This window comes from Lagopus muta, chromosome 2 (genome assembly GCF_023343835.1).
Source record: "Lagopus muta isolate bLagMut1 chromosome 2, bLagMut1 primary, whole genome shotgun sequence".
NCBI lineage: Eukaryota > Metazoa > Chordata > Aves > Galliformes > Phasianidae > Lagopus > Lagopus muta.
In genome coordinates this window covers 61,598,471-61,612,016 of record NC_064434.1, presented here as the reverse complement: position 1 = coordinate 61,612,016, position 13,546 = coordinate 61,598,471, and the positions used below count along the sequence as shown (strand labels likewise).

At 36.4% G+C, this 13,546-nt stretch overlaps 1 protein-coding gene across 3 annotated transcripts in view; it reads left to right on the top strand.

Moving 5' to 3' along the window:
* Positions 1 to 13,546, top strand: part of CCDC170 (coiled-coil domain containing 170) — a 41,263-nt gene that overhangs the window by 12,466 nt on the left and 15,251 nt on the right. For all 3 annotated transcript variants that reach the window (XM_048936154.1, XM_048936155.1, XM_048936156.1), the window contains 2 exons: positions 2,186 to 2,330; positions 4,094 to 4,279. In XM_048936154.1, the coding sequence (XP_048792111.1) occupies positions 2,186 to 2,330; positions 4,094 to 4,279 (331 nt within the window). The remainder of the gene's footprint in view (positions 1 to 2,185; positions 2,331 to 4,093; positions 4,280 to 13,546) is intronic.

The following is a 13,546-nucleotide window of genomic DNA, read 5'->3' as shown; positions in this document are numbered from 1 at the left end:
TTAGGCTATTTGTAGAGTTGTCAAGTATGTGCTTCGTACTTCTGATTATTTTTAGAAGCAGTCATAGTTTTGATGATGATGTACTTTGATGTATGGAGAGTTGGCATGGTTGGTAATCAGGCTAGTACAATATTCTAATATGAGCTCTGCTCTTAAATAATGCCTTCTATTTGATTATGTTGGTGGTATAACTGCAGAGGTTGAACCTTCCTGACAACATTCTGTTACGTTTTGTTGCTGTGTGACAGATGGCAGCAGAGGGGCAGTCTGACAAAATGGTGTCCGTCATGGAAGTATGTATGAAGCAAAGGTGTGTCACTAAGTGGAAAAAATGGCACCCAGTGGCATTCGTCAATGCTGATGGAACATTTATGGAGATCAAACAGTGGCTATCACCACAGTGAGGTGGTATGTTCTGCGTTGCAGCAATAATGCTGTCCTAGCAGCTATGAAACTGTGAGTCACTTCAGCTAGTGCAGATTTTTATGAGAGATGTTGACAGCAATTGTCAACAGCTGATTTCCCTCCTAAGGCTCCAGTTCAAAGTTTTACAGCCATCTATAGCCAGTTAATGTGTGTTTGCATTCATGTGCTTTCTTTAGATGTCAATGCTGCTTTTTGATTATGGAGTGATATGAGTGATATTTTGTGCCTGTTTCTTTCTAGAGAGGAAGAAATTAGAAATGTAGGAGGATGAGCCCAGACATGGCTGACATGTCCACCTTAAGAACTTAGTGCAGAGCTTTCGTAGGTGCTTAACAGGTTCAGTAAAACAGTTGCTTTAGTCAGCTTTGGTGACGATCATATCTTGCAGTTTGGTGATATATCTTGTTTTATTCCAGTGTTCAAGACTTTGTGAAGACCTTGCTGTAGAAAGTACCTTGTTTCTCACCTGGAAACCTGATAATTTGTCTCTTGCTCTGAGTGTACTTTTACCACTGATTATCTCTCTCTGGGGTGTAATTGGAGAGTGAATCCGAACTGAAAGTTGTCAGTGTTGTTTCTATGTTGTATGGCATGATCTCTGAATGCTATTGTGATTAACAAGTGCTGTGGACGGCTTGATAGCAGTTCTTTCCTGCAGGATCTTTGGGCAGGTATACTGAGACTGATGTCCCAGGTGTGTAAGCTGTTCCTCCTTCTAATAAAAATGGTACAGGAGTTGATATTTGGACTAAATTATAAATTATAAATTATCATTCTAAGCTTTTTTGGGGGGATTATTTATGTTAGTTATTGTCTTTCTAGTTCTACAGGAGTAATGCTCGGTGTTAACAGCATCATGAGCAAGATGTAGATCTACATGTTTGCTATCTATGGCAATGCATGTTTTCCAAGCTGGTCCCCAACTCTGGCAATGGGAAGAGTATAAACAAACTTATACTACTTTGTGAGCTGTTTCTTCTTGAAGGGAACACTTAGAAATGGATACCTGCTGGTGATGTTGCTACCTTTAGCAGTAGGACAGATACGCGTTTCATGTGGGGTATCTATCCAAATGGTAGGCATCTTGTGAATGCAATGAAACTGAAAACAAATAACTACTTTTTTGGCATAGTTTTGTGGCAATCCCTTTATATTTTCTTTCTTTAATGGATGTCTAACCTGTGCCCAACCTGCACTTTTTCCCCCTCTTCACTTGCTATTTACCTGCACTTGTGGGCAATATTACACGGCAGAATTCTCTGTGTACAGCAAGGCAGTCTCTGCTTTTGCCAGTGATCTTCCCCTCAGAAGTCTCTGGATGTCCTATACTTCCCCTGCTGTTTGTTTTAACAGCACAGTCAGTTTCATTAGAGGCAGATATGAAGTGCTTTTAGCGTATTTTTACTATAATTTGATCGATCTCTTCTGCTTAGTTTTTCTAAGCATTTGCATGCAACCTCCACTTCTAATATTGTGAGGGCTCTGTTCATTGATACTACCTGGTTCATGTCTTTTATGAAATTCTGTACTGAGAATGCAGTTGTAGAAGATGCTTTAAAGTGCTAATCAAAGACAATTATAAGAAGTGTTCACACACAAAGCAACTAACTAAAATTATTGTGTTAATATATAGAGAGAATTATATACCGTGTAATTTTCATTTTGCTCTGTATGAAAGCCAGAAATCATCTTGGGATGTGTTTGCCTAGAATTCTGTTTCAGAGAACATTTATCCTGATTTTTTTTTTGATCTAATTAGCAAATATTTGAATGATTGTGAAGAAAGCAAGACAGAATCTTATAAGATGAGCAGGAAGTATGAAGAGCTCGTTACACAGCTTTCTGAATTCTTGGACACAGACATCAAAGGAAAAGAGAAACCAGAGGAACATTTAATGTTAAAGGTGATTGATTATATGCAGGCAAGAGTTTTTTTTTTTTTTGTCATACGTATGGACAAGATTTATTAAAACCTTTTACTGTGTTTAAGGAACATATACAGGAATAACTAAATTAGCTTAATTAAAAAAATGGCTTGACAAACAGAATTCATCCATCATAGAGAACTAATAGAGGAATATTTGGTTATCAAAGAAATAATGCAAGTGATGAAGATGGGAATTTTTGTGTTAATATCATGTCACTTAAGACAAGTTTTTCATGTTGGCCTGATTTTTGAAGGTGCTGAATTCTAATTGACTTCAGTGGACTCAGTTTGGTCTTACCTGTAAAATATTTTATCAGCCTATAGTTCCTAAGTACAACCTTGATTAAATATATGGCTGAAAGCTCTTGTGAAAACATTAACAATGGAAATCACTAGGTGACATGTGAATTCTACTGCTTATTTTTAATATTAATCTCAAGCTGTCATACCATGAAGTAGAAACATCTGAAATGGTACTTGCTAAGACAACCTTAATCATACCCTTTAATGGTATAAATCACTACATGGTGTTTTGAAATGTGAGCATAAAACAATATTATTTCTTTTGAGAATATTTCTGAAGTTCTGAAAACAGTGTTTCCATTTAGGAAAATTATTTATGTACTCTTTCAACTCTTCTAGATGCTGTTGAAGGACAATTTATCTTAGTTTTATTATTTTTTCCTATGTTCTATCTACTCTCTCCCTATTTTACTTGGAAGCACACTAGGTATTTTGAGAATTTCTCTTTCATTAGATTCATACTATAAGTGTTCTGGTTATAAGGATCACTGAATGAATTAAGACTATCTAAATATGTGTCACAATGATTTACTACGGTCCTTGCCCTCATAATATGGCAAGCATACTCTAATGTAACAGTGTAATGAAACTTGCACGGTTATCACCAGAGGCAAAGATATTTGTATTAAGTTTTATCTCTTACATGCTTCAAATTAATCAAATAACCAGAGATTTTTAAGTATATATTGATTTTTTTTTTTTTTTTTTTTTTTTTTTTTCCCTACCAATGTACTAATATGTCTAGTTGAGAAATCTATTTACAGCTTGTTAGGAAAACTTAGTTACCAGTCAAAGTATGCTTTTTTTTCTGTATGCACTCTCTGAAGTGCCCACACTCATCTTTCTTAGAAATGTACCGTGGATAATGTACCAAAATAGCCTCAAAGGGGCCAGTTGTTCAGCACTGCCGCCCAGCAGGTATTTGGCCCTTCCCTTGAATATGCTCAAGAAATAGCTGTTGCTAACTCAAATTGCCCTTTGCCTAAAGTGTTTCAAGCCTAAAATACAGCTTTCAGTTTCCTATTCCAAATGAGAGGCATAAATCTTAGCAATCCAGACCAAAACAGTCTGCTCTTCACATGAAGATGGTTATATGATCTGTTTTCATTTTCCGACCTGCTCCACGTCAAGTGTGGATACTCCTAAGTGTCAGTAGCTCTCTACCCTTTATTAGCTCATACAGACTATGTGGGAGTAAAGCTGAATTACATTACACTAAACAGATGCGGGTTTCTGTTGGAAATATGGACCTCCATTGTTTTTCTGCTCTTCTACAAATAAATAGTAATAAATAGAACAGCACAGTTATAAATCTGTCACAGGGGCCTTGGAAACACTGTGTCTGTATTAGGATGATTAGGAGCTGTATAGTGTGATGAATAAACATCATTGTTAAATGCTTTAACAAAGTTACCAATTGCTGAATTCTCTCTCTAGGCTTGTGAAATATATAAAGAAAATCTGGCACTAAAAGCTCAGGTTGCTGCCCTTCAAGACGACATCAATGGCCATGAAATGGAATCCAAGGCTAGTAGAGAAACTATCATGAGGCTTGTTTCAGAGGTGACCAAAGAGCAGAAAAAGGCAGCAGGATACTGTGAAGACATGGAAAAACTTAGTAAGGTACATAACTGAATGATGTCCATGTTTGTTTAATTTGAAATTTTGAAGTGAAAACTAATTTTTGATAGGTGTTGCATGAGGAAAAACTACTTCCGATAGATTTTCAGTGATGAAGATCTATTCAAATTATTTTTAAGGTTATTCTCAACTTTTAAAATTTTAAGGATGTATGGAGATTAAACATCAACATGCAAGATAGGACTAACTTAGATTTGATGTCTCCTACATTGCATGCAAATTGAAATTTTTGCTTTCTTTCTGTTGTTGTAGCCTTCATTGCTTGCACAAAAATTAAGCAGATGCTTTTCCAACACAGTGTGAATGTATGAGTATGAATGTATGTAAGGCACAAGCATAGAACAGTGGAATAAAAATGCACTTTAAGTAATATTTAAGTGACACTGCAATTTTTCTGAGGATTCTTTCACTCAGTTTCTTCAGAAATTCTAATGACATTCCAAGGAATTAATAGTGTTCTATTTTATTCTTCCTATTTCTCCTAAGAGTCTGCAAGTAAAGTGTCTTGGCTTTCAGACAAGCTAGATTATCTCGTTTCACTGCATAATAAACACATATTTCATAAATATTCAGTTGACTCATGCTCAGTAGGTGTCTTGTAGAAAAGTACTTATTTAGCATGAAAAGCCCACAGAGGAAAACCATTCAGTAGGAATGATGCTGAAATGAGAACTGTAAGTGAAGCTGTAAGTCAAGTACTTACTGAATTCATTTAGGTACAATTTGGAAAGAAAAGGATGTGATTTAAGGCTTTAAGTGCTCCAAGAAAACTTGCCATTAAAAATTTTGGTTCATTGTGAAGGGTGGATGAACAAAGTGAGCTATTGCAGCAGTTTTCTTTAATGCTTTGTACTTTGAGCGATATCTGCAAGAACAGTTCATTAAAACTATAGTGAAAACTTCTTGCAGGTACTAGGGCTAAAGCTGATGACCAGAACTTAAGAATATAAGATGAAAGGTTAAAGCTGATAAATATATAGCTGAGTTGTGTAAGTGAGTTTGTAGAGGTTTCAGCATAAATAAAACCTTGTGCAAGTAAGTTTTCAAAATTAATATACATTAACATTTTCTTCATCCCACCATTTTTTTTTTCCTGAAAAAATGACCACAATCATACATTTTAAAGGATAAAGTGTTCTGATTTTGCTGTAGGCAAAATACTTAAGAGATGAAACAGAGCTGAAAGCATGCTTTTGAGAAGAAAGAATTTGTTGTAGGGAAGATAAATGCTAAGTACCAGGAGGGTCATAAATTTTACTTACTGCTGAAAGTGTTTCTTAACAGCCTATGTAAAACTTCCTAAGACTCAAATTGCAATGAGAGTGAACCTGGACTGAAAGCCTAACTAGGCCATTCTGAGACCCTTTTGTTCCCATATAAAAAAAGGGGAGAGAGAGGTGTGTGCTTACTAGGTAAGCCATGAAGAATGGGGAGACACTCTAAGCCAGGATGAGGCTTTGTTTATAATTTCTTTTGCAAGTTTGCTCTGACTGCCGAAACTTTTCCAGAGTTGGATCAGTTAGCTGAAAAATATTTTCCTGTCATTACTGTGTGTGTGCCAAGTGCATAATTTAATCCATTCCTACAGAAATGTCCTGCTAAATTATTAGCATTGCCTTTCAAATGAAGAGTGTGTGATCCTGGCTTACTGAAAGGTTGCAGATTCCTACAGTGCTTTTTCAGTTTAGCTGCTTAAATTTGCAGATACTGAGTAAATCTACTGAGAAGGCTTTTGTATTAAAAAAGAGTATGTGAAGAAATTCAGTATGAAAAACTACGCGGAACCCAAATTTTTCGTTTCCATATGTGAGAGTACATATAGCATTCCTGCTTCTTCTGAAGGTTCTTGTTATAAAATCATAGAATCATAGAATAGCCTGAGTTGAACAGGACCCCAAAATCATCTAGTTTCAATCCCTTCCTGCTGTGGGCAAAGTCACAGCGTCCTGTGTTATAGGAAGAGCATCCTCAGTGGTATAGAGTAGGTCTGACTTTTTGCTTATTGCTTAAATAAGTACATGGATAGAGTTGCACACTGTTCTATGTTCACTTGTGAAAGACCAGCAGAAATATGTACTGTCACAGATAATAAGCAGGTGTTCCTGGCCTAACAGCACATTGGCTATCTTCTGTATTACAGATAACGATGGTGTTCCATTTGCCCCAGCTTTCTCTTTCCAAGTTCTTAGGTGTACAGGGACCAGCACATAACCTTTCTGTTCGGCAGTTCTGTCAATTTTCTCCGGCAAGACGCAGCCGCATTCCCCACCTCCTCTCTGAACTGTTGCTAGTTTTTCTTGCTGATTTCTTGATGTTCCTTGGAATGTTTCTGCACTCCTTCTCTTGACTGGTTGCCTCTCTTTATGTCCCAGGAGGAAGCATCTGCCGAATGAGCAAATAAACAGATGATACAAATTCTTGATGAAGAAAATAATATCCAAGAAATATTAGCAGGATATAAGTTGTATATGTGAGAGTTATTCAGAGTATCTTTAGTATATTTGATTCTCCAGTGTTTGCTGCAGTCAGTTGGTTTTCACTGGAGAAACATTAGCAAGTGAATGATAATTGTATGTGTTCATCTGTCAGCCTCGATGCATTACAACTTCAAAGCACCAAACAACGTAAATATAATATCAAAGCTAATAAAAAGCAATAGGTAGCTACAAAGCTTTTTTTTTTCCCTTGTATTTTATTACTTTTATTTGGAATTTTTAACTTTGCAAACTGCTGACTGAATATTCTGAGAGCTTCCTTTTGCAATTCTGTAAACATTGTCCATATACTTATTCTGGTAATGCTGGATATCACATTTGACTTTGATAGAAAATTGTTTTTAAATGCTGCCCAGACTGGAACACCTGTTTTTTTTTTTTTTGGTTTTTTTTTTTTTTTCTTTCTGTGTGTTCGGAGAGTAATTACTGGTTATTAGTCACAGAATTGCAGTGAAGAATCATAGAATCCTTAGACTTGGAATGGATCTATGAAGACCTTCTAGTCCAACTCCCCAGCAATAAACAGGGACACCACAGCAAGATCAGGTTGCCCAGGGCCTGATCCAGCTTTGCCCTGGAAGTCTCCAGGGATGGAACATCAACCACAACACTGGGCAACCTGTTCCAGCGCCTCACCACTCTCACTATAAAAGATTTTTTTCTCACATAGAACCTAATAACATTATTTGATCATGTCTGTCAGTCTTAAAATAAATAAATAAAAATATCTAACCAAGATTCTCTCTAATGCTTAATAAATACACAGTACTACACAGTACTGTGTATACACACAGTATGGTTAAACTATAGAAGATGTGTGTATTCTACCAGATGGATTTGCCATTCATAAAGCATTACCACTGATGAGCCACAAGAAATGGTAAATTTGGCTTGTTCTTTTTTTCCTCATCTTCTCTGATGGTTCAGCCTGGAAATATTTGTGCTTCTGGACTGTTAATTTAAGCATCTGTTTTGCAAAGATGTGTGTCACGCAATGTCTGTAAAAATAACATTTGGAATATAATCAAGGAATACAGATGTATCTGTATGTGTTGCTGATGCAAAATTAATGTCAAAACAGCTTTTTATTCAATAGTAACTTGTATTAAATTTTTAATTAAATGTATCTAAGTAGTATCTTACATGAAATTATTAAAATTAATTGTGTGAAAACACAGTCAATTAAAATTATATTTTTTATTATTTAAAGAATTCAAATTGACATGAAAAACATACGTCCTTTTCTCATATACCAAAATATTTTGATTGTAGGATATGTGACCAAATGATTTGATTTTTTTTTTTTTTTTTTTTTTTTTTATGCAAGCGAATTGCTTTCTCAGTTAGAATTTTTAAGATGTCACTAAGGAAATAAATACTAGGGACATGTTTCAGCAGACTTGTCAAATATTTTCAGTTTGAATCATCAGGGAAGATGGAAGATGAGAACATGCTAATTCAGAGGCCTTGCGATATTGATTGCAACAGGAGATATGGCTAGTTTGAGAATTCATCTGGAAAACACTGGCATTTACTTTTATACCTACTGTTCTTGTCAAAGTAACTTGCTTTTTTTTGTATTTATAATTGATTTAGTATACCATGATCCTTCATGAGGTGCCAATATTAATAGTTATTATGTAAGTTCAAATATTTTCCTCTCTTCTGAAGACCCTTTCCACTTATTTAACCTAAATGCTACACTCTTGGAAGAGATTAAAGTCAAAAGGCCCAAGCTTTCCTCTGCAAGTATAACAAGTTACTGACTTGTGGTTGTGACAGGGGTTGTAGATGAACAGATGCTGGTGAAGGAGAGCAGTTATTTAGGAATCTGTTGCATTAGGCCCAAAAGTCAATGTCTAAGCTGTGAGAGTGGCCAGTGGCTGGTGAGTAGGAAAGCATCCAGCTTCTTACTCTCTCAGCTACCTGATTCAAGGGTTGCATTTCCATGTTAACAGCTAATGTTGCTTCTACATGGAACAATGATTGTTTCAAATAAAATCTCATTAAATCCCTTTAGAAAATGATGCTGTCAGTGTTAGTTGCTTTGTCAGTAGTTCCTGACGTTCTTTATGTGGGACAGCTGCATTGCAAAATCCAGGCAGGTCTCTAGACACTGTGTATGACTGTTGTAATCAAGTATGTCTGAACTTCCAAGACACCCTCAGCTGTTTTATAAGCTTTCAGGTGGGTACTCACCTTCTTACAGTGTAGAATTTCTCCTAATGCATCCTTATGCACTATTTCTCTTGACACCCCGTGCCTGTTCAGTGTTCAAGAGGCATTTGGGTAATGCCCTCAGTGACTTGCTTTGACTGTTGGTTATCCCTGAAGTGGTCAGGCAGTTGGACTTGATCTTGGTAGGTCCTTTCTGGCTTAACTACTCTACTCTTACTGTATTCATCAGAAGTGATAAACTTGCTTTTCTTTCTCTGCTAAGTTGTTTGTTTTTCCCACTACAAGTTTTCAGTTTGACATTTCCATCTGGTTGAAGTACAAGTTATTTTTAAATCTGTGGAAAAAATAAACCCCACAATTTCTTTACACTATAACAATGCTACTAAGAGTGTCTGAATTTCATTGTTTTATTCTACAAATAGTGGGATCTTGACTTCACAGAATAGGTAAAATTTTTGTCAGAAATTTATATGGATTTATAATTTTCCCTAGATTCTTTTAGCTGCAAAGCTGACACTATCTATGAAAATAGTTTTCAGTAGAGATAATTCTTTGTAATTATGGAAATAATAATTGTTTGACATTTTAAAAATGTCATTCAGGGTACACAATTGAGATGACACATTTTAATAACATAAAAAGTTATAATTTTGATCAATAGCCTAGCAAATAACCTCATCTAGGGGAAACTTTGTGAGAACTGACATTTGAATGAGGAGGTAAATCTATTCCTCTCACACCACTGGTGCAGCTTTCTTATTGCTTTAGACACAGCTGAGATAATTGATGGAGTTGGGCAATGCAGCTGTGTGATGAGGGACTGTTTATTGTAAAGTCTGGCAAGGAGAAGGCAAAGAAAGAAGTCTGACATTTTCAGCACTGAGTGATGATTCAGTTTCCTTTCCAGTGAGAAACTGTTTTAAGTGTTGCTCCATGAGTAGAAACAGTGGAAGACAGAAATGAGTGTAGTTGGTTCCAGAAAGATTGCTAATTGATGTTTCACAGCTCTTCTCTATGGATGTTCAATGGCAAGATCTGTGCAGTGCTTCTGAAGCTAAATGTTGTCAAACTTGCAAGCACCTGTGATTTGTTTAACGTATAAATGGAGAATAAAATGTGGCTGGATACCTTCTAGCCTACATATGTTAAAAATTAAAGTAAATCAAAATAAATTTATTTAGTAGTATAAAATTCAGCAAAACCATTGTTAAGGCAAAAAATTCACAACAGTCAGTACAAAAGGATAATTTTTCTTCCTTCTTTTACTTTTTTTCTTTCGAGGTTAAGATGAGAGCTGATGCTGGAGCTAAAAATCATCATCATGTCATTTGCAAAGCCACAATAATGACTTTTAAATAGGGTGCGACATACTTTTGTGATGTCACACATGCACAGTAGGAGAAAAACAATCTTTAATATCCTGTTTTAATCTGATGGATTAAATGAAGGCAGAGACTTTCTTTTTTGCAATACATGGTTAGGTAACTGAGCAATTAAGTTCATGTTTATTTATACCCATAACAAAAAGCTCAGTGCTTTTGGGATGTGAACCTATTGTGTCGTCTTTGAGTCTCGTTCAGCTGTGGTGATGTTTTTTTTATTAGAGAAATAATATTATTTTAAAGCAATCATGCATTGTAGAAATAACTAGAATTTTGTAAAGGAGTTGGTTAACATGCTGTAGTGGAATTGCTAAGCCTTGGCTTGAAGAAGTGATTGACCACCTGGTAGGAAGGCAGAGCCAATCCAAGGGGACTCAGATGCATGCAGTGCACCTGACTGGTCACAATGGATGGAGCCTGGATCACCCCTTCCCAGAGATCGTTTAAGAGTTGGTTGTAGAAGCAAGGGTATCTTGCTGGAAATCCCTCCCTAAATGAGGCATTCTGAAAGTAGGAAGATTCTTTTGTTTCTGTGCCCGTGGCTGTTGCATTTGAACAAGTTCAAACTTCACTTGCTGCAGCATAGGACCTTGCTGCTTTGTTATCATTGCTGCACTTTTCATCGTGTTGTGGCATTACACGTATGTAGGTAAATACATGGAAAAGGAAGCGCTGAATAGATTTATCTGTACAAAACAATTGTAGTAAAAAGCAATTACACAATAATGGGCTCTGAATTTGTTGTTATACATTAGAATGAGATCTTGATGTATCATAACTCTAGAACAAAATCAGCTCAGCAGCAGTAGGAAAAATAGAATATTATAAATCACTAGGAGGTAAGAGAAAATGCTATGATATCATTGCTGAAATTTATGGTGTGGCTACATCCTGAACACACATGGTTAAAAGAACATCTGCACGCACATACGGAAGAAGGAATCACTGAGTGTTGTGAAATAGAAAAGAGCATTTCTATATCTGTAAGTCTGAGTTGCAGTTATTTTGAGGTGAGAGAGAATTCCAAGGAAGCAATTTCTGCTTCCTTGGTGCTTCCTGCCTTTTTGAGAAGGCTGTTACTGCTTGCTGTTGGAGGCTGGCTGTTGCAATAAATAAACCTTTGGTCTGAATGGAAGTAGCTTTTCTTAAGTTTCTCAACTAGGTTTCGCTTCGTGTGAATTAATTATATCTCTAGAGAGGGATCAATAGAGTGAGAACATGTATTAGAATATATTATTAGCTGAAAGACTTTTAACCCTTCCCATTTTTCTTCTTTCATACATCTGTTTCTCTAACACAGTCACATCTCCTTGGCTGTTTAGCAGCGTTAAATGCAACTCTTTTATCCTTTTCTTGTAAAACAGTCTCTCTCTTTCTATGTTTGTAAAGTAGAAATAATTTTCCCCACCTGTTGTAACTTGAGTGCAATCGACGTGAATACACCTGAACTGTTACTGACTACATTAGTTCTCAGGAAGCCTTGCTGATGGCTTGTACAGTGGTCTGGATCTTCTTCTATCTTCTCTAATCTCAGGTGGAGCACAAACAGGTGAGCATTAATGGGCTCCGTCTAGCTGTGAGTGGCCAGCTGCAGGCACAGCACTGTGCTGCTTAAGACCTTTTGGGTCACAGATAAAGTAAGAATCTCTGCTGCTTCTTTCTATGCCAGCCAATGAGTGTTTCACATGTGCCACATCTTGTGTCTGTCAGTCAGCCACTTGATACACTCAACTGTGTGTGTTTACAGATGTTCACAATTTGAAAACAAGATCGTAATTAGGTAAGCTCTCTGGTACAGGCAAACTACATTTACACTGTCTTTCTGAAAGAAATATTGCAAACTGCAGAAAAATTTAATTGATGATAATTTAAATGACTTTTTATTCTTTGCTGTAGTTTTCATAGTGTAATTCTCAGCACAGGTTGGAATTTTCTATTGATAGGTCTTCCTTCGAATAAAGAAAATGACAAGGAATCATGGCAACCTTTGCTTTCCAAGATTGTTCTAAGATTATTTTAGAAAGGTCTGGTAACAAATAATGAGCTAAAATGGAAGCATTTGTGTTTATGTTTAGATGGTATTATTGTGGCCAGCAGGACAAGGGAGGTGATCCTCCCCCTCTACTCTGCCCTGGTGAGGCTACCTTTAGAATACTGCGTACAGTTCTGAGCTCCACTGTTCAAAAGACAGGGATCTCCTAGAAGGAGTCCAGTGGAAAGCCACAAGGTAAAGGGCCTGAAGCATCTCCCATATGAGAAAAGGCTGAGTAACTGGGGTCTGCTCAGCCTAGGGAAAAGAAGACTGAGGGGGACATCTGATGAATGTTTATAAATATCTGAAAGGTAATGGCAGGGAAATGGTTGAGACCAGGCTCTTCTCAGTGGTGCATAGTAATAGGACAAAGAGTAATGACCTAAAACTTGAACATAGGAAGTTCCATAGTAACATGTTGAGAACCTTCTTTATGGCAAGATTGATAGAGCACTGGAACAGTTTGCCTGGAGAGGCTGTGGAGTCTCCTTCTCTGGAGATACTCAGGACCCATCTGAACCACCTACCTGTGTGACCTATTGTAGGGAACCTGCTGTAGTGGGGTTGAGGGTTGGACTTGATCTCTTGAGGTCCCTTCCAACCCCTGTGATTCTGTGAGCAGCAGATAAGGGCGAGTGTAGGCTCTGTGAAGGGACACTAACCTTTACCTCATCAGATTAATTTTTCTTCATGTTAAGGGCAAATTTGCTTTCTTATATCACATAGAATAATTTTTTTATTATTATTATTATTTTTTTTTTTAGGGGAATTGCACCCTATTGTTTCTTCATCTTATTGTCTCTTTTAACACAGCACTTCTTATTTGATATTCAATTGATATTTGAGCATTTGCATTTTCTTTTATGCTGTCTTAAATGCTTCCTTGTTTTTTTTTTGTCTCCCATGTTTTAATGTATAAATCTCAGGACTATTTTTTGTCACATTGCTGGTAGGGTATTCTCAGAAACAACTTATAATTTTGCTAAAAACACTATATTCAAAGATATTATGTGTATTCATCTTTTCCTTCACAGGTTTAGTACTTTGGCTTTGTATTATATTTTATTGGACTTAAAAAGCCAATGATTAATATGAATGAAAATATAATCAATAGTTTTGTAATCCAACATTACTTTTTCAGGTGCAGGTTTTTCTTATTTTT